This window comes from Ixodes scapularis, unplaced genomic scaffold (genome assembly GCF_016920785.2).
Source record: "Ixodes scapularis isolate PalLabHiFi unplaced genomic scaffold, ASM1692078v2 PGA_scaffold3__209_contigs__length_174095766, whole genome shotgun sequence".
Taxonomy (NCBI): domain Eukaryota; kingdom Metazoa; phylum Arthropoda; class Arachnida; order Ixodida; family Ixodidae; genus Ixodes; species Ixodes scapularis.
This window is the reverse complement of record NW_024609868.1, coordinates 120,829,535-120,851,313: the sequence shown is the minus strand read 5'-3', so window position 1 is coordinate 120,851,313 and position 21,779 is coordinate 120,829,535. Positions and strand designations below refer to the sequence as shown.

General features: G+C 45.5%; 1 protein-coding gene across 1 annotated transcript; it reads right to left on the bottom strand.

Moving 5' to 3' along the window:
- Positions 1-561: 561 nt before the first annotated feature.
- On the bottom strand, positions 562-18,371 carry LOC115330363. The gene is made up of 10 exons (XM_040211754.3): positions 18,095-18,371; positions 13,648-13,859; positions 10,141-10,230; positions 9,995-10,051; positions 9,869-9,898; positions 9,354-9,428; positions 6,043-6,114; positions 3,341-3,588; positions 2,441-2,603; positions 562-788 (listed from the first exon to the last, which is right to left on the bottom strand). The coding sequence occupies exons 1-10, from the start codon at positions 18,109-18,111 to the stop codon at positions 562-564; spliced, it is 1,191 nt and encodes a 396-aa protein (XP_040067688.1). The 5' UTR covers positions 18,112-18,371.
- Between the last annotated feature and the right edge of the window lie 3,408 nt (positions 18,372-21,779).

The window sequence follows — 21,779 nt, the reverse complement described above, 5'->3', positions numbered from 1 at the left end:
GCCAAGCTTGGCAATACGGTGAAAATGTAGCTCGGGCCAGGGTGGCAGTTCAGTCGTCAGCCAATCTCAGCTGTACAGTAAAGCTCGGTCGATTTACCTGCACCGGTGCATAAAAGTGCAGGGTGGTGCTTTCAGTGGTATCTCAATACACACACCAGAAGCACTGCCCTACACTTTTCTGCACCAGTGCAAAAGGTGCAGGTAAATTGAACGAGCTTAGTATAAACACGGTCCATTGCCAAGGACCCATTTCACTTAGCTGTGAGCAAACCTTGCAAGCATCCTGGGAGGCCCGATTTGTACCCTTTGATAAGCTTGCATTACATGAGTCTTTGCATCAAGAAATATGATAGTTGACAAAACCCATTTGCAATTACCTAGTTCAATTCGATTTTTCGCAATGTCCTCATGAGTTGCTAAATCGCAACAGAACAAAACAATTTAAAGTCTGCCATTTCAATTTTGCTACAAGTTTGTGGATGGAATGCACGAGAAAGAACACTCAGAACAATGTTTTTTCTTTTATTTCTATATTTTCAATTTTCGTTTTTGTCCTTGACATCACGTCTGTGAGATGTCCAGGATGTCAGCGTTGACGTCAAAGTCGCCCTCTGGCAGGCTGCTGGGCAGGACAGTGACGAATTGGGCTGAGAGGATGGCCGCGTCTTGAATCTTCTTGGCCATCCTCTCAGCCCTGCCTCCCTCGCGATCCGGGGCCCCAGACAAGTAGTCGCCAATGGCACGCTCCACGTCGACCACGCTGCCTCCCACTCGGCTCCGGATTATAGCTGGAGAAAAAGAAGACAAAAAAACAGCAGAAGCGAATGTTATGCACGCCACAAAGCAAGTCACAAAATGCATTAGGGGCCTATAGAAACAGGGGGAAACTCTCGTGCAGTAATTTATTCCAAGTCGAGTTTAGGGCTGCCGAGAAAGAATTACCATATTTATTCTAAACAGGTTAACCATTTGCTGGAAACTGTTCTTTACCAGTAGGAGTTGATCTGTAATCATAACCAAACAAGGTCGACCTATAGACCAATGCGCTGTTTTAAACAAGCCTGCATTTGGCCACATTAAATGTAGGCACTGTGCATGCGCGGAAATGAGCTTCCTGTGAGGTGAGGCGTTTGTGCACGCACCATTTTGACAACAGCGTCACTGCGGTGGCGTGGCATCAAAGCCATGTGTTCGTCTACAAAGGCCTGTTCACACATACATCACAGCACCAACTCAGTGAAAAGCACCGACTTTGCACATGACCAGTGGTGTCACAAGAGGGAAGGGTGGGGGAGGGGGGGGGAGTGCACGAGACGAGTGGCTTGCATGCTTTCGCATTCACAACTCGCAAGTGGAAAAGGTGGGGGGGGGGGCACCACCTTAGGTGCAGCGCTCGGGGGGGGGGGGGGGGGGTGTCATGGCGGGCCACGCAACCCTATAATGGCATCACTGCATATGACCCCACTTTTTCCTGCTCACACACAATTCAGAGCCAGCTTTAGGCATTGACAGCAGTGCTGAATGTTATTTCAACACCAATATTAATCTGCTAACTAACCTAAGAATAAGCTAATGTATTCCCCGTTTGAGAGAACCCAGACGCTGCTCTCACCAGCCACTGCAAAGCAATGAAGCTTCATGCACGCGCACCATGGGCAGTGCATGATTATGAACTCTGAGCTCCATGTGAAATTAAATTTGTGCGACCAGGGGACCTAAGCCGCTGTGAATGACAGAAGAGAGCATGCGTGCTGGACAAAGAGATGAAGAGGCAAAATGAAAAAGAGGTGTAACAGTTGAAAAGGCAAACATAAGAAACAGAATTAAAACAGGTAACCCCATGAGAGCTCGACAGGACTGCAGTTCCCGACTGTAACAGCCGAAATAATTTTTAACTGGGAATGTATGAATGAGGCTCTACCGTATATACAAACAATACTTAAAATTGAAAGAATAAAATAAAATGTGGAGGACAAGCACAGGACAACCACATTCTTTCGTAATTGTCCTGTGTTTGTCCTTTGCGTGTTATTCTTTCAATCTTAAGTATTAATTTTCAACTCAGTGCAATTTGTTTAGAGTCCCTGAAAGATTAAGTTTTTCATAATCCAGATTCCATAGCAATACCACTAACATGGTGCATTACTTGAAACATCAGCTCACCGCCTAAGATCACTAGCCAGAAGGGAAAAGCCTCGACTTGATTAGAAAATCAGGGGAAATGACTAACCATGATGATAAAGAAAGTGCTTGCTTTATAAACACTTATTCAGGAATTATATGAAAATACTCTTGCCACTTTACGCGCACGTTTACAAACCACAAATTTTGCTTAAAACTGATCCAGTAATTCTTCAGATTCTTGGCAGCTGACAAATTAAAAGAAAAAGTTCCCATCATTTTTAATTAGCAATGAAGGTGTGGAATGAAAACACCTTACCAACGGCCACGGCACAGAGCTGCGTGCCCCTGAACGGCCGCTTGTTGCCCCTGCGGCCGCAGATGCTGAAGTGCATCTGCACCTGCTTCCGCAGGAGCCGCTCCAGGGTGCGCCGCACAGCCTCCGCGATAGTGGAGCCACCCAGGCCGGAGAGCTGCTCCTTCTACACGAATAAAAGAAAAAAATATTGCACTTTAAGAATCACAGTTCATTTAATATGAGTAAGATGAAAACTGACTATGGTATGGCATCCATCTCACCTAAGTGAAAAGGTAATGTGAAATTGCATTAACTCTGTTGACAGTATTTACTACACTATTATATAAAAGAGAGTACGGAAGATCTAATGAAAATAAACCCTGAAGAAGGAGAGCAAGGGAAAAAAAAAGGACAAACACATATCTCGAAACACACCTAGCTGCATTTGGAGATTTGTGTTTGTCTTTTGTCGCCATACCTTTTCTCCAGAGTTACTACTGTTATTGTCCAGCTAGCTTCCACCTCTGCAATTATTGCATTATCATCATACTGAAGATCGATCCAGACTTTTACTGAAAGTAATTAATAGATCAGGTAATTGGCCCCTGCTGTTCTTGATGTTCTTGTTGCCTTCTTCCCTTCATTTTATACTTTCCAGCGAGCACTGATTGCCCTTAATCATTCTATATGCCCCTGTTCTTGACTCAAAAGTATGTAGAGGTGTGAAAACAATAAGGCCATATCTTCAATCGTAATGCTGCCTTAATAAGTGGCTGTCTGTGACTAAATAGAGATAATGGTTAAGCTAACATTTTGGTAAAGTTTAGATACGAAGCAGTTGAACATATGCCGTCGCTCCATTTCTCAAACCGGTTGAGCTACAAAGCACTAACATATAGTGAAAAAAAGTTTGATATTCACCAGGACAGCCTGATCAGCAGGGTTGATGAGGCGCCTCTCTGCTGCCTCAAAATCTTCCATTGTCGCCAGCGGTAAAATAAAAACCGCTGGCGGCACTGGGGCATCAGGCGGGCAGTTCGCACGCTCAAGCTGAGCGATGCGCACTGCCAGCTGTTCCTGGTTTGCCAGGACCTGCGTCGTGTCCTGGCGGAGAAGGTGCACCTCGTGCCGCACATCCAAGAGGACCTTCAGGAGCTCCGATTGGAAGGCTAAAATAGAGGCAAAGAAAATTCTTGTGGTCAGAGATCTACGAAGGAAACGTGCTGAAAACAACACTTCACCTAAGACTAAAAAGAAAAAAAACAATGATAAAAAAGATTATAGCTCAAAAAAATATTTCCAAGCCTTATGCAATTGATGGCAGCAAATGTAGGCCGTCCTGCCAGTGGATCTTTCGTCGCACATATTGTTTACGTCCAAGCAATAAATTATATTTTGTTCCACCTTTCGAGAGACCAGAAACCTACAAATCATAGACGTGATTGTAGCTTCAAATTTAGCTACTTTAGAAATTCCAGCTCCAAATCTGTACCCGTTATCACCTCAAGGACCACAGTAAAAAAAAGTCCGGCTCCTAGCGGATCATTACTAATTTCCCCCTTTATGTAGAGAATTAAGATATATGCAGGCACATTTTACATCAAATATATATTATCTTATGGAGCCGTACACATTTCAAATGCCAAAAGCATTGCTGCCTCCTCTGACAACGAAATCGTATGAGAACTACTACTTGCAGCGTATGAGTAATGTGCAAAAGTTCATTTTTTTCTTGAGGTGAAAACGAGTATAGCTATATTTGAAAATGATATCCCCAAATTTAGCTACTCCCCCCCCCCCCCACCCCCCAACCACTCCCCTTGGCCAGTGACCATGGAAAGCAGGGTTTGGGGGGGAGGTGAGGTTTGAGGGCAGCACTGTTGAAGGCCTAGGGTGGCAAAATGTTAAGTTCACCTCTCGTCACAAGACTTTCGGAAGGGGCACAGCGTCACTGAAGGTGCGCAGCCTCATGATACGTTGTGGCACTGGTCTGGTGATTATGGTTTATAGCATCTACTACTGTCTTGTGTAAGGTGAAATAGAGCATAGGAAACAGCCTCATCACTCCACAAGATTTCAACACAATAGGTAAGCTTCTTAAAACAAGCTAAACATTAGTCACTTTTCTTAATCAGGCACTAGTTTTTTTTTAGATATTTGAATAATAAAAATAAAACAGCTGTCACTGATAATAAAAATAAAACAGCTAGCTTGAACATGCAAATCAACCCAAGCTATGGGCACCAGGTTGCCCCACCTAGCCCAGAGTGGCGGAGGGGTTAAGGTCGCAGGTCTTTCTCCGCCGCCACTACTGCCGGCTAAATGGTGCCACCTGCTGCCCAATGTGTGTGCTTACTTGCACAGTCACCGACATTTTTTTACTGATGTAAGCGATTGCTGGCATCATCTGTACAAAGTCTGCTTTGGGGTCCCTCAAGGCACTGATACCGACGGACGTTGGGGTTCCTTAAGATACTGATATCAATGCCACTGATAAAGAGGTCGCAACCGTTGGACATATGGAAAACTATTTTATCTCAGAGTTGATGAAATGACATGTCGCAACTAGGATGCTTTCATGTACACTTTGCTCAGGTTGGCAATACTTGCACTTTCATAACGATTTTGTTTAGGCCGCCTCGGTGGCTCCGAGGCGAGAGCGCCGGCCTACGGATCCCCAGGTGGCGGGTTCGAATCCCGACCGAGGTGCCCGCAATATGACGGAGGCTTATTGCGGAGAAGGCGCCGTGTAACCGAGCTTTCGGTTGCACGTCAAAAGATCCCCAGGTGGTTGAAATTAATCCTCAGTCCTCCGCTGGGGCGTGCCAGATGCCCGTCGTAGGTCTGGCACGTAAAACCCCAAAATTTGACGATTTTGTTTATTTTTTGCTTAGGAGCATGAGAGGTCTTCAATTTGTGATTCTGGAGTATGATCGTTTGTATACGGAGTATTGCCATAACTGCAGACTTATGGCAAGGCCACGTTGAGGCATGTCCAACACTCCTGTTTTGGTGTAAGCACCGAGTGCCTGACTTGGGCCTCAAAACGTTTATTTAACAAGACCCCCGCCGCTGCCACCTGTCGGTGCCACAGTGCAACTGCCATCATGACAAGCATCAATGTTCAAAAGGCAGAACTGGTCTCATACAAAGCTAGAAGTATGAACAGATAGGTTTTAAAGGTGCCCCTGCTGCACGAGGATTCATACAGCCAAGGCACATTTTCTAAAGCAAGAAGGCTTGCCATTCACGTTAAGGTTTCAAAGGTGCTTCTGCTGCACAAGGATTCATGCAGCCAAGGCCTATTTCTAAAGCAAGGGGACTTGCAATTCATGTTGAAGTGAGATTATGTAGATATCAGCAATGACCGGTTCATGTAAAGATGTCAAACATGTTGTTCTTAACAGGTAATCAAACATCTCATTCTTGAAATGTAAAACAGAGCATTACGAGTGATAGGCAGGTTTTGTTTTGGTGGTCGAACTATATCGAGAGTATGGGCATTTAATGCCATACTAAGGGCATTGGAAAAATGAAATGTACAGATGTGATTGTGCCAGTCTTCTAAACTTGGTCAGGTCAATATTAAGCAGTGATCGTAATGAAACATCTGGTATGCTTACGGGACATGGTAGCCTCAACCACCTCAGCTGCCTCCAAATTCCGCCTTCTGGGGGCTTGCCGCTCTGCCAGGGCTGTGGTAAAGTATGTTTTAGTCTCAGATTAAGGTCTTTCAACTCGTCACACAAGTCATTCACACTTTTCAGCAACTACATATCAGCCATTTTGGCACAGCCAGTGTCCATCTCTGCCCAACATCTCAAGGGCAGTCAATGTCAAGAAATCTGACAGATACGCTTCAAATGCACACCTTTTTGGGAGGCAAAGTATGTTTGTCAGCTCCACTTCCAAAATGAGCATAAGGTGTCCAAAGCTTAAGCTTGGTGACTTCTTTTATAAACGGTTTTCGAGGCAAGCAAAAAATTTTATGAATGACCGGAGGCAGCAGATTGGAGGCGACAGCAAATTTTCTGCAGTCTGCCAAAAAAATGTGCATGTGAAACGTGTCATCACAAATGCCGGTATAGACAGCCTTTTTTAAAGGGATGCTGAAATGAAAATTAAAATATACTTCTCACGTTAAGAAAGAAGTTAAATGTAATCACTGAAGTCAGCTAATGACAATCACACATTAGCATTTTTAACAGGTGGTTATATTTTTCGTTCCAAACAGCCAATTCCAGCAAGCACTCCAAACAGCCAATTCCATCGAGAGCAGCCGTCGGAGAGCACTATGCTTCTTGAGAAAACCAGCACCTACAGCGCGCTCGTGATGTAAGGTTTAACTTCGCGGGCAAGGCTACAAGGAGGCTGGTGTGGTTGTGAACTGTGCCACTTGGTAGTGTCAACATGTTACAATCTGGCGGTTCAAGAGGCCCGCTTCCCGCAGAAGTTGAATAGGCACGGGAGAGAAGGGAAGTTCGGTTCCGCCAAGGGAGAGAAGGGAAGTTCAGTTCCGCCAAGTTTAACAGTCTATGCACGCTCAGAGCTTAGCACAATACCTCTAGGGAGTGGCACTGCTTTTATGTGAAGTTTTACTTAACATTCGGAAGCATCCACCAGGTGTAATCTGGTAATAAATTTTTTTTTATTTTTTTTTCGTTTTAAAAAGTTTTTTGGTGTCAATTGAAACTAAAAATTGGCATCTTTGTGGTGTGGCCAAAATGTGCTTGGTATTTAAACCATAAAATAGACTCTAGGCATTTTGCTGCAGTACCCCTTTAAAGGGATGCTGAACCGAAATTTTGATTACACAAAACACGCGGTAAAAGTGTGCAATGGGATGCTACAAACACCAAAACACCACTCATACAGCGATATCTTGAACGGATGACCAAATTTTTCAAGAAAAGGAGGCGCATTTGACAGAGATGATGTCGTCATGTTTCTCCGAGAAGGAGAGGGAACGGCCTCGCGTCTTCTCTGCCTCACAGCCTTGAGGGAGCGAAGCGGAGAGAGGAGGAAACTCGGTATAGTGATGTCACGCGCCTCGTCGGCCTAGTTCAATCTGGACCTCTTTTTCCAAAAATACGGCCATCCATTCGAGATATCGCCTTACGAGTAGTGGTGTAGAGATTGTAGCGTCCCGCCTACATTTCCTGCATTGTTTTTTCTGAAATCCAAATTTCGGTTCACCATCCCTTTAAACTAATAACACTGGCTGTATCAGACGGTGGACAAGGGGAAACATCTCAGCTGTCTCATTTATGCTCATCAAATCATTAATTCCAACAGTTACAATTGTTACAAGAACCTTACATGCAGAGTGAAAGAGGTATAGCAGCTCAAGAGTGAAGCCACTGATCTCTGACAATTTGCTGGATCGCGCATCCCCGCTTGGTTGCTGTAGCACAGATGCGGCCACCGCACAGTCACCTTGCCACAAAAAATCTACCTTTCAGAGCGCAGCTAGGGTGGGCGGCAGCGTGCTGAAGACACGTTTTCTGCTTACTTATTGTCATTCGTCGTAGAGGTTGTTTAAAACCTGGCGTAAATGGTGACCTTCGTTGGCCTTCGAGAACATGAGCAAATTTGTACAAAAGTCCAGCACCAGAGGAGAAAAGCACAACTCCTTGAAAGCAAGTCTAGCCGGTCTAGCGGCATGATAGAAATTTCCTTGGTATGCCAAACTGCTGCATCTCTGTGCCTTCACACACGTGGATAGCGATCAAGAATCGACGCCGTGTTGATGTGTTTTGCATGTGCAACGTGCGTGAAAATCTACGTGCCTCTGGAGCAGCGTTTTACTTTACTGTGGTGACTGTAGTGTCGAGACCGGTTATAACAAAATAGCGGCTACATCAAAGCAATCTCGATTTCCCATTCCCTTTCACACTTCGTTAACCAAAGTCAGTTATAACGAAATAGCGGATACAGCGAAGTGATTTTCGATTCCCGTTGACTTCGTTATAACCGGTCTCGACGGCATTTGTAAATTGCGGCGTTCGTGGTCCAGATAAGTCTGATGCAGTGGCGACGGACGAGGGGGGGCGGCAGCGGTGGTTGAAGGGAGGCTTTCTTGTGGGCACTTACCGAGGTGGTGGAATTCATGAGTAATCGCATGAGGTTACGATAGAGCAGTTTGCAGTAAGTATATATGCAATTATTTTTATAAACAAAATAAAGTGTGCTATTTGAGGCATTCAGCAGTTCCAATGAACGCAACACTTTATGCTTGTTATATAATGAAGCACATAAAAAAATTTTCCGGGTTAGAGTCTTTACTGACCCATGAAAATTACAGTATGAATGTTACTGGATCTTATGATTAGGCCTGCGCTGTGCTCTATAAACCGCCTTGCCTGGTGGTGAAGTCTGATCTTTGAGTAGCACCAAGCTGTTAGCTTGACTGGTATCCAAGGATGCGAAGGCACAGAGATGCAGCACTTCGGCGTGCCAAGGAAGCTTTGATCACGTTGCAACACCGACAAGACTTGCACTTGACGAGTTGTGCCTTTTTCCTGCAGTGCTGTACTTTCGTAAAACTTTCCACGCGTTCTTAAAGGTAATTTGTCAACGGTTACACCAGGTTTTAAAAAAAATTCTCCGGCAAATGATAACGAACGAGCAGAAACATATCTTCAGCACGCTACCGCACAGCCTCGCTGCGCTCCAAAAGGTTGATTACCTGTGGCACGATGGCCAACCGGTGGCCGCATTCGAATAGCGGGGAAGCGCAATCCAGCAATTATCGTAGAGATCAGTGAGCGAAGCAGATTAATGCTAGCCACAGTTTGTTGAACATTTAAAAAATAGCTGATAACCTTGTATGTGATATCTCTAGAAATACAAACAAGCGGGTTAAATATACAACTTTCCTATGTCAGTCTAGATTATCTGTGAATCATTGGAAAGAGCCGACTGTGAAACTTACGAGATGTAGGAGCCCGACTTTCCTTGGACCACCCCTTACTGGATGGAGGGTCTGGGGCCCTGCGCTTGGGAGGGGCTGGAGAAAAGTATCACAATTTACTTTCCACATGGGCAATTATGGCTTGGCCAGAGTGCCCCTTTTCTTTCTAAAATCTTAGACAACTTTTATCTACTCGTTTAGAATGCAATGCAATGCAAAAGGCATGAACCCCCCCCCCCCTTTTTTCTTGCTGCCATACTGCCAAAATGGAACATCAGAAAGGTTTAGGCGTGATTGTAAAACAAACTCTCTTTAATTTCATAAATTATTGTTTGCTTATATTCACATAAAAGAGGAATTTTGTATCCACGAGCATCTTTCAAATAACAAAATCTTAAAATCCCAATTCAAATTAACTGTTTTCTAAAGTCAAATGGAGGAATCACTTTTTACAGTTCTGGATAGGTTTGAACCTTCATGAATAACGTGTAGATTCTCATGTGTAAAACATGTGGAAATAAAGCAAGGACACTTACCCCTTGCACAGGCACCTCCCAGGCCAGTAGCTGCAAAATCAATGTCAAGTGTAAATACATTGTCAGTGTCTCTCGCAAGGTAAAAAAAAGATGAAATATATTTTTCTTTACTGTAGGCTAACTCACGTGGAATGGGCACTGAGAGACGCACAGGAGCGTCGGCCGTGTTGTCTCTCCCAGTGGCTAGAACAGACATATTATCAGAATAAAATTAGGTTAAACAAAGAACCATTTCTTCTGCTGAAAATGTTAAATTGCTATGATCAACATACCTCCATCATCGGGCTCCCCGACATCTGTGCTTTCCAAGCACGAGTTCTCGAGCCCCTCGGTGGCCTTCCTTTTGGCCTTCTTGTATGTTTCTTTAAGAGAAAGCAAATTGATACAGACCCACTAATTATTTAGCTCGTGCAAAACCTGGTTTACAATACTGCAATGCCAACCCATAACAGAGCAAAAAATCACTAAAACCAATTTACAATTTTCTAGATATGGTTCCTTTCACAGCTTACAATACCAAAAGGACATATTATTGTAGTGTTCTGCCGGGAAACCGGCATTTGGGGGCAATGCCTGATAGCAGCACTCTTTCAAGATCAGCATTTGTAAAGGCTTCAAATACTTTTTTTTATGTACAGCACAGTGTGGTGTCTGCTGCTAGCATGAGAAGCGCACTGTTGCTTGCATCATTCTGAAATTTAATGCAAAGGCCCCATATGCAGTCATGGTCAGAAGAAATGCAAAACATCTGCAGCTGCACAATCAGTTGTCGCGATTCCACAAACATCTATACAGAGCAAAATTAACTATGGCTCAAAAAGCAGCAATGCCGAGAGAATAAACACCCATGACTGAAGCACTTAGTAGTGTATTGGGGTTTATGTGTTGAGAAAATGACTGAGAGAATAAGACGAGAGCTCACAGGGACGTCGGAACACTGAACTCTGGTTGGAATGATTAGTGGTAGAAATAAAGCTAGCTGTTTTTATCTCCACTGCACTCATCAAACGTGTTTGAATTTGAAAGCCCAATGCCGGACGCTGGCATTCCCATTCTGATGTGTTCGACGAGTGCAGTTGAGACAAAGATAGCTAGCTTTAGACCTACGCATCAATCATTCCAACCAGAGTTCAGCGTTTTGACATCCCCATCCAACCTCGTCTTCTCCTCTCACTCAGGTTTTCGCCGCATAAGGTGACACTTTCATTTGTAGGGCGAGTGCAACTTTGAAATGGCGTGCACTAGGAGCAGCCGAAGCACCTTTAGCTGCTGCTTGCGAGCTTCAAATCTGTCCATTGTATGTAAAGCCCCATTCACGCACTTGCATTTGACTACGAATGAATGAGACACGATCAGCTTTTAGCCTCTTGCGACTGCCTACGACCGGCTGCCATTGCTGGACTGCCGGTCATAGGCCTTCGCAAGAAGCTTAAAAAATCAGTCTTGTCTCAGTCGGTCCTAGTCAAATGCATCTGTGTGTTAACGGGTTTTCATAAGACCTATAAGCGGGAACATGTAAACGTGTGTCACTCAATACAGACATGGCAACCTAGCAAGTGCTACGCTCCCTTTCGTGCGTGTGCAGTGCAAGACTACGGCTTTTTGAAGAACAGAGATACTCCAGGCTCACGCTCGTTTCCTACACTGGCTGCTGACAGTGCTATGGCAACTGTGAGGGAAAACGTGCACGTAAAAGCGCTGCTCTATCGCCACATGATACATATTTTTGACTATGAAATTTCAATTGCAATCATACTCCCAGAGAGCTCGCATTTCATTACCAGTCAAGTTTCTGATGCTGCTGTCAGGTTCGATGGGCTAGCTCAACACCATCTAAAATAATCAAAGCACCTGCACTAGCATTTCGCAGTCATCACAGTGAGATCGAGCACTGAAACAGATCAAGTGCTGCATCTTTCATGTCATTGTGATAATGCTCCGAGCTACTCTTTCCTTTCTGTTATCACAAGTCATATGATTTGTTTCATCTGTCTATATTTATGGTTGCACCAATAAATGGGGGATTCTTGGTCACTCCCGAATGGCTCTCTGGTTGTCTGACCTGTCTGAGACGTCATCTTTGATCGTGTCTGCGGGTTTGTCGGGCTGTGAAGGCTCTGGTGCTGGACGAGGATTCCAGTCTACGTCCGGCAGTAAGACCAGGGACGTAGTCCCTGGTCTTACTGCCGGACGTAGACTGGAATCAGCAGTCATATGATCAATTAGTGAAAATTACTCAAAGCAGTCATATGATCAATTAGTGAAAAGACGGTGAGAGTGCAGGCGAGCTGGTGGTAGCTAATCATGTCGTATTGCACCTGAGACTGCGGTGGAAGAAATCGGAAGAACTTTCAGTAGAAGGAACGTTCTCTGTGTCTGTTTGAGACGTTCTCTCTGATTGAGACGTTCTCTGTGTCTGTTCCTTCTACTGAAAGTTCTTCCGATTTCTTCCACCGCAGTCTCAGGTGCAATACGACATGATATGATCAATACAAGCTTGCCGTCGTCTGTCAACAAACCATTGGAATGCTACGTTTTTGGCGTCGATGTGTGTCCCCATGCTCTTTTCTATGTTGCAATTTTTGCTTCTATGTCCTCCTGGCAGAGTCAGACTACTTTAGCAGCCTAAGCAAAATTAACTAGGCTTGTTTCACTGCATGTGGTGATTCATTCCGCGTAGACGCCGCAGAATGGACGCTAAAGCCTGATTCGCAGGATGAGATTCTGCTTGCTATTTTCAGTCATTACGTCGCTCCAGCTGCAAAAGCATGAACTGTAGCGGAGATGGTTGACGTTGATACGAAAAATTGCAAGCAGAATCAGTCCAAGTGAATGAGACATAACAAGTCGGTGATGGCAACTAGTAACAATTATCAACATCTTGTATCTACTGTTTACACTGAGCCTGCTTACCTTGACCAACCTTCAAAATTAAAGGTCTTTTGGAGGCCTGCGCTTACTCCATATTGCAATTACCAGGTCAATGTTTTCGCTACGGGCCGCTGTCGTTTGAACGAGCAGGAACGTTTGGAAGAGCAGACAACGGTTTGAACGATCAGGCAGCCGTCCGAACTTGAAGACACACTAAACATAGTCCGCGGGTGGTCCAAACAACTTGGCCGTTTTTTTCACATTCATGTTGGAACAAAACAAATGAATTCGATGGCCATAAGTATCCGCGAATTCAACTCAAAGTGCTTTCTGTACAAGCAATCGTGGTCCAATGCCATCTGGTTTTCCTTTTCACTAGCCCTGTCCATGTTTTTGGATGAACCAAGCAGGCAGAAAACTCATGAATACTGATCTTCAAACCTTTCGCAACTGTTTTGGTACAGCCTCAGTTGCTGCATTTTGACGAGAAGGCAAGTTTTTGCCTGGTTTCTTCTAAAACAACACAGGCATGCACGCCCCGCATGGTGACTTCCACCCACAGCCCCAGACCGGAAGTGTGCCTGACGCACCACCACCGCACCATGACATAACAGAGCTGAATTTGTGTATATATATAGACAAAGTTTTCGGGATCGAATTGGGTAAATACTAGATAAACCTTTGTCTTATTAATGTGGCCAGCTTACATTATGGACAATCTTAGGAAGGAACGGAGGTGTCCATATTAACGAGGCATCCCTGTATGTGCAAACTACACTCTCAGTCCAAATCTAAACATTGTTTACCTTTAGATATACTACATGATCATATCAATGACTAATGCCCCTAGGTATGTGCAAAGATTTCACAACTTGAAGCCACGAGGATATCATACAAACACCACTTACTGCAATAGGAGAACACCCGCACAGGGTGGAGGGGCCACTCCTCTTCATTCCCAGGTGGGGCCTGAGACTGGGCCAGTTTTATCACTGATGCCGGTGGAACGTTTTTTGGCCAAGAACACATCGTCTTGTCAGCATCGAGCCAGGCCTTCGGAACAGCGGCCACGCTGTCATCCCCGACAAACTCAACCGCACAAAAAGGGCGGTTTTCCTTTCTGTAATGAATATAACATTTTCGTTACTGCAAGGCAAAGCCACAGCTGATTAGCAGTGGGTAATAATTCAAGATTAGGGCCGTGCTGCTGAGAAAGGGAGGATGGGCCTAAGAGGACACGGAATAAGTTGATGAGGGCTCACTCGCGTGGAACTGAAGATGGACGGTTTCTGCGGCCCAGCAGACCCGCCAATAATGAAAGACGTCCGACTCCGTCAAAGGTTTGAGCATGACTGACCTATGATCACGGGCAAGCGCTCGCAATGCACGGGCTCAAGTGCAAGCCCGTGTAAGTGGCACACCGAGTTCGTGGTGTGCCGCACTATTTATTTTTAAATACTGCACAATGTACCTTGGGTTTAACAAAGCGACTAAGAATGAGATAGAGTTCCTGAGGGCCGGCAATCAGAGCATTTTATTGGGGAAAAAAAATGAGAGAAAAATCAGATTTCTTTTCTTACCTATGCCTGTTAAATGAAATGTCACAAATGTTTTTGTTTTTTTCCTAAATTCACACAAAAAGGTGTGCATACTGACCCAAAAAAAGAGAAGAGTTTCATATTTTTGTTGTAACTTACGATTAAATTAAGTTTGCTATTTGATATTAAAAAAAAATGCATTAATTTACTGATCTCTATGACAATTGTTAGATCACGTTTCTCCACTCCGCGAATGCAGCCACCAGACGGCCATCATGTACCAACGGGATGTTGACCAGTTAAAGCGTTTTAAAGGGATACTTCAACGAAATTTGAAATATACCCGTCGTGTTCACAAATAGGCTGAATATGATCCACAATATCCGTAAATGACAATAAAACGTCTGTATTTTGAGCCTGATGGCTGTGTTTTTCGTTATAAACGGCCCACTCTGGCAAGTGCTCGGAGAGCAGCCAGCGGAGAGCACATGGCCTCCGCCGCAATCGTGACGTAGTTTGTCTCGAGATGAGCAAAGCTGCGTCAAGGCTGACATCGAGAAGATGTCCTAGACGTTCCAGCCACGGAGGCGGCTGCTTTTATACGAATTTTGAGTGACGGGTTAATCTTCTATAATCTTGTAGAGGAACAATAGCGGCATTTTGGGACACACAAAATATATTCTCGGGGAGGCGTTAGCAGCAGCCACCGGGTGCTCTTTGCTAATCGTTTAACTCGTTTTCAAATTCCTTTTGTGTCTTTTTCAACAAGAGATTGGTGCGTCTGATGTGATACTGCTCCCTTGAACACGAATAGACCAAGAAATAAGCGCCGAAATTTCGTTGTAGTATCCCTTTAAGAGGCTGGGCGGCAGTGTGCTAAAAGACACGTTTTCGACTTAATAGCAATCATTCGCTGAATTTTTTTTTTTCCTTGTGTACTTGGTTATAGGTGCCTTTGAGAACACATAGAAATCTTTATGAAAACATAGCACGGCATAAAAAAGTCACAACTCATTGAATGCATGTCTTGCGGCGGGATCAAAGAACATGCCTTGGAATGCTGAAGTGCTGCATCTCCACCCTTGCACACTTGGGCATACTGAACAAGCATTGAAATCGTGTAGATGATGCTGAAGGTCTGTCGTGTATGAAGATTTATGTGCCTCTGAAGCAGCGTTTTACTTTACTCTGAAGACTGTATTTGTAACTTGCAGCACTCGTGGGCCAGCAATTAGTTGATTTTGTGCCGACAGAACACAGCGGCGGAGAAGATCGTTCTTTGCCTCCGGGACATTTCTAGCAACCAAATCTGTGGAAGGGAATAGAAATTTATCTTTCTCGATTCCCCCATCTCCCACTTCCGACACCCCTGATAGCATAGCTCAAAAGCGTCAATGTGATTTGTAACCCATACATAACTGTGCTGCTCTGTTTTCAGGTGACATGAGTAATTCGGATCCATACGAGTACATTTTAAACACTGCCGATAGCGCATGATAGCAACCACTCATAGTGCAACCAAACAGAACTGCTGGACTATCCAGAGATCTGCGAGTGATATGTATGCGGCAAAGACATGTAAAAAGCGACACACCTTCAAAACCTTCCCGAATGGTTAACACATTCACACGACGTCTACTTTTTATCAGTGTCCAAGCGTGCGAAGGCAAGGACGCAGCATTTCGGCGTGCCAAGGCATGTCCTCTGATCATGTCATGAGACTTGCATTTGACGAGTTCTGCCTTTTTCCTGCAATGCTGCACTTTCGTAAAACTGTCCACATGCTCTTGAAGATAACATAGTAACCACAGGGTTTTAGAAAATTTTTTGTCGAATGATGGCAAACAAGAATGTGTTTTCCAGCACGGATGCCATCTAGCCTAATGCTCAAAAGGCTGACTTCCTGTGGGCACAAGATGGCAAATACAAAGCTTTCGGTGGCCGCACTCATGCTGCAGCGACCAAGCATTGTCTACTGGTGATAAGTGTACTGATCAGCACTGATCAGAGCACCAAGCACTGAACAGTGCGACCAAGTAGGGCATTACAGAGTCACATCTTCGCGCTAACTTACCACTTCGGAGCATGCAAAACTTATTCTTAATATTTATTTAGGCTGACAACTGTACGGATACTACCCATTCAGCCCGCTTCAGACGGGGCAACTTTTCAAGCACTTTCGGGGTTGCTGGCGGGTTGTTTCATAGCTTTCCCTAGATCGACACGAATTGCTGAAATCGGGTTCGGCCCCTGTAACGAGTGGGCTAAAGCGCACACCCAGCTCGACGCGCGTGGAGCGAAAGCTCACGCTGCAGAATCCAGGGATCCTGGGTTCGAGCCCCACCCCTGCCCATTTCGATTTCGATGAGCATCGTACCAGCGTGCGGTCGTGTATCACTACTGCGTGGTGCACGTTAAAGACCCCACGCTAGCGGTGTACAGCACTGGCTAAATTGCTCATCTACAGCAAGTGACTTGTCGCAACTTTAAATTGCTGACCAACTACAGGCTGTATTCACCAATGTTTGTTTGCAAACAAGCTCGCTGCCGCCCACTATCGGCGGACCCCTGCGCGCTTCCGGTTTTCCTCTTCTTTTCCTCTTGCCACACATCCTTTTGTTATTTGTACTACGTTCTACAAAGCGCGTAGGTTCTTACAAACCTATTACAGGTACCTCTCCGAAGGAAAATCTTATTTTCCGATCGCTGTGTGTTACTGAAGAAATAAATACACTACCGGAAGTCTACTGGGGCACCAAATACTGTGGCGCCCTCGTGGTACTAACTCCCACCGAATGCGGTGAATAAATATCCCCGTAACCCAATTTGCTTTTTTTTTTTTATGATAACTGAAGACTTGGTTCTGGTTTGAAATTAATCGCTTTTGGAAATGAACTGTTTCAGAAAGATGAGTTTGTATTTTTAACGCAATTTAAAGATATAAAAACATGTTTTTAGCATGTAACTGTGCGTCTAAATAGTGCAAGGAAAATAAAATTTCCTGATGATGATGGCAAGTCGTAGCAATTCGGCTGCTGCGTGCGAATGCGGGAGGTCCGTGCTGCTGGTGTTGCGACGTAAAGTTGCTGGGCGAAATTGCACGCGCACTGGGCGAAATAGCACGCGCACTTGATGTCATTGAGTGCGCGTGCAATTGTACTGCATCTTTATACAACCGCGTTCGCAACCGCTTTGCGAACGCGGATCCGCTTTCAGTGTGAATGAGCGGTGAAGCGGGCCTTAAGGGCGGTTCAGACACTTGCGTTTGAGTGCGTTTGACTGCGTTGCGTCGAGAACGGAAAGCGAGTCACCGGCACATCTGTGCTTCGTATGAAGCGTGGATTCCAATTCAAGGAATCATCTTAGCACGCGATATAAGCAGCAGGGATGTCCTGGTTTCTCGCTGCCGCAACGCAGTCAAACGCAGTCAAACGCAACTGTCTGAACCAGGCTTTAGGGTGTTTTGGTAGACCGTACGCTTTCAGGTAGCGTGCCCAGAGATAGCGTGCCCAACCCATGCTTCAAAATGACGGCACGAGCTCCCCCTAGCAAAGCGGAGCTCGAGCGTACGGTACTTCACGAGTAATAGCGGGATAACTGAGCGCGCGAGCTTCTCAACGAGCGTCGCTCGAGCAGCAACATCGTTGTGCGCTCAAGAGACGAAGATGCACGGAACGCGGTGACGCACACACTGCGCCGTCTCAATCACACTTCGACAAACTCTTGTGCTCTCTGCTCTGTCAGTACGCCCAATCGCATAGTTCCGCATTAAAACTTCAGCCGTGCTCGAAAGTCAAGTAATAAAGGGGTCACTTACCCGGGCTGCCAGGACATCGTCGACGTTGAGCTTGTTGCGTCGTTGCAGCAAAAAGACAATTACACCGCTCGAAATATTCGATACGAAAAACGAAAGTACTAAAAAAATAAATCCCTAAATCTAAGAAATCTAAATACAAAAATAAAAACCTGCTCACTACGGAACCTCGTGCTCAGAAGACACGGGGACACAACACGAAATAATCGTTACAAAAACGATAGTCGATAGTACTAAAAAAAAAACCCTAAATCTACGAAATCTAAATACAAAACAAAGAAAAGCTGCTCAGTGCAAAACCTCGGGCCCGAAAGGAGACCTAAATTTACGAAACTTAAATAATACGAACCAAAGAAAAGTCGCTCAATACGGAACCTCGTGCTCGGAAGGAAACACGGGGACACAGATGAAGAATACAATTACACAAAACGAAATAATCTATATAAAAACTAACGTAATCTACGAAATCTAAATAATATTAAACAAAGAAAATGCGCTGCTCGGTGCGGTACGTCGTGCTCGGAAGAAGACTCGGGAGGCACGGGGACAGACCTGTAGAATCACGGAAACCGAGGGAGAAAAGGGACCTAGGGATGTAGGGAAACAATCGTAAATTGCGTTGGGCGATAACTCGCGCCATCTGGCAAAAAACAAAAAAAATATTAGGTGTCGTTGATTAGTGGGCGAGCATTGTTTTCTCGCACCGCTCGCACCGTGCGAGCTGCCTAGCATCTGGTGGCCGCGTTAACCAGGGGCGGACCCAGGGGGGGGGGGGGGGGGAGGGGGGGGGGGGCGACGGGGCCGGCCACCCCCCAGACAGTCTACTCCCCCCTCCCCTTTCCCCTCATCTAGGAAGGCAATTTTACCTAGTTGAACCCCCCCGGTGCGCAGACGAAAGAATGGGAGAATAGTATCCTTACAAATTTTTTGCCCCCCCCCCCCCCCCAAAAAGGGAGTTCTGGATCCACCCCTGTTGTTAACAAGCACAACGCAACGTTTGAATTGATCAAATTCAAACGCGAACACATCGAGGGGCGTGAAACAAAAATATTGTTTTGCACATTTCACTGGTGAATGCAGGTCTTGCTACTAGTTCAGACATTTGCGTCGGTTGCGGGCATAGCGCAGCGAACGTCGATTGAGGCAACCTGGACAACCATATGACTCGTGATTACTTCACGAAGCTACTTTATTCTCAACGGCGAACCAACGCCTCTACCATTGCAGTCATTTCAATAGCACTGAACATGACTGTCAAAACTAGGCATAAGAGGCAGGGTCTAGGACCATTCGTCAAAAGCCCATAAGAGGCAGGGTCTAGGTCCATTCGTCAAAAGCCCATTCGCCGACAGACAACTGGTAGACGGACAATTCGTCGAATAAGACAGTTCGCACTAGGCGAATTAGTCGAACGGGAAACTTGTTGAAGCGGCCCGTTCATGTAAAAAATATTCATCGAAAGAACTACAACAATGTTGGAGTGATGAGCCTATAGCCGGTGACAGGTCAAGAACGAAGCGGAAGCTCCTCCCACCCCTTTCCTCTTTAGTGGAGCGAATGGTGGAGGGGAGGTCGCCTCCTCTGCAGCGTTCGATCTACAAAGTGGGAAGAGGTGGGGGGAGCGTCTATCCGGTGAGCTTAATTGTCCGGTGAGTTCCTGTCTGGGATTCGAGATCTTCTATGCTCAATGGCACTGCTTTGATGCCATTTTATTGAGAGAAACCGAAGATGTATCACAGCTGAAATTAGAACTGCTGAGGTACCCAGCGGATTGTATTGTCATAGGTTAGCACACTTTAGCACATGGCAGCCATTCTGCTTAAACAAAGCCCAGGGATCCTGCGCTCAAGCCTCACCCATATGACAAACTCAGGCTTTTGTAACGAGAGACAAATAGCCTTATGTGGAGTTTGGTGGTTCACTAAGTTCACAAAGCTCACGGTCTCGGGTTTTAAGACGGCTGGGAGCATTTTTGACTACGAACGTGCTATAGTCTATTGTTATTGTGTTTTTATTGAGGCAAAGCTCACTGTTTTGAGGTTTTGCCAGGAGTGGTCACAGGCCACTGTTTTTGGAACTTGTAAGGGAGCACCCGAGAAACAAGAACAGTGTTTTTCGGCCTGGATAAATTAAATATTCACCGCGAAAAGCTCAAACTTCACGAGAATGTGATGCAAGCGGTTGGGATAGAACGCGGAAGTTTGAAAACGTTACGATATCTGAATAAAAAAAATGACAGAGAAAATGAATTTCTCTACGAGCCGACACGTCCATCTAAGCCTAATATCGTAAAAACAGAATTTGACATTGCGGACGATTTTGGGACTCATATCAAAGAAAAAAAAAACAAAAACAAAAAAACTTGTCAATGAAAGAGAATATTGTTTTCGTTCTTGGTGAGAAGTTTTTTTTTCCCCCGCTGGAAATAGATGCCACAGCTGGCGCCCACATATTAGGCTTATGTGACCCGATCCAAGCAATGTTATGTTGTCAAACTTCCGCGTTATATCCCAACCGCTAGCGTACATTCTCGTGGAGTTTGAGCTTTCTGTGATTTATAGTTTATTTACCTGGGCTGAAAAACACGGTCCTTTGGCTTACGTGATAAAGCAAACAATCATGTCATCGGTGCATCTTTTCAAGCGAAGTGCTCACGTTCGCTTGTGCCCCACTCACTGATAGTACAGCCATAGGTACAACCTCGGTACAATACTGATAAAGCTGGTGGCTCGAGCGTGTGGCTCCAACTTGGGGTTCATTCTCACGTCCTCTAACGAAAGTGAGACAATATAAATAAAAAAAAAAGTGATTTTCATGTGCTCCCGCTAGCAACTTCTACACCGGCAGGGAGTTCTTTCACGCTCGAGGCTCGCGAAACGCCCGATTGCTATCGAAGGTAGGAAGCTCGCACTGGAGCGACCGCGTAGCCAGGACGGCCACCCACCCCAAGGCCCAAAGTCAGGGTTGAAGGACCCTGCTGCGTAGCGATGGAATTACGACCGATTTAATAAACCACTTCTTTAACGTAGACGCTGTAAGCACCCGATAGAGCAGCACCGCTTGCTCGACATTGAGTTGCTCATGCTCTTGTAAAATTATGTGCAAGACAGAAGCTTTAATTTTACTATAGGAAAACGACGAAAAATTCTGTAGCTGTTGTGCCCAGATGTCACCGTTCAGGAGGAATCTCAAGAAGGGCATAAGCGGCACAGCTGCTACAGCGGCACAGGCTACTCGTGGCTGGTGGTGGCTCTGTCTTGGCTTTACTCGGTTGGAGGCACCTATACGTGATCAGATGCTCACTACACTGATCAGTGGCTCACTACAATGCCTCGTTGTCAGCCGCTCGCGGCCTAGCCTCTCGAGTACTGTATGTTCTGAACTCTTTCCTTCAGGTGCCTTCCCGCGCCCCCGACCCTTCGTCTTTTCCGCAGGCCCACGCAGGCCCTGCGCTCCTTTTATTTTACGGGCGACCGCTTTTCTTTTTATTTACTTGACTCGTTTGTTCCCCTCACCAAGCTGATCAGCATGAGTTCGAGGTGGAAAAAGCCACGAACATTGCGAAAGGAATTTGATGAAATCGCAAGTAGGATTGCGGCCGCAAACGCTACGGCCGCCGCCGGAAGGTCCACCGCCGACGCCGCTTCAAGCGACTCTTCAAGGGACGCAACAAGCAGCGCTTCAAGCG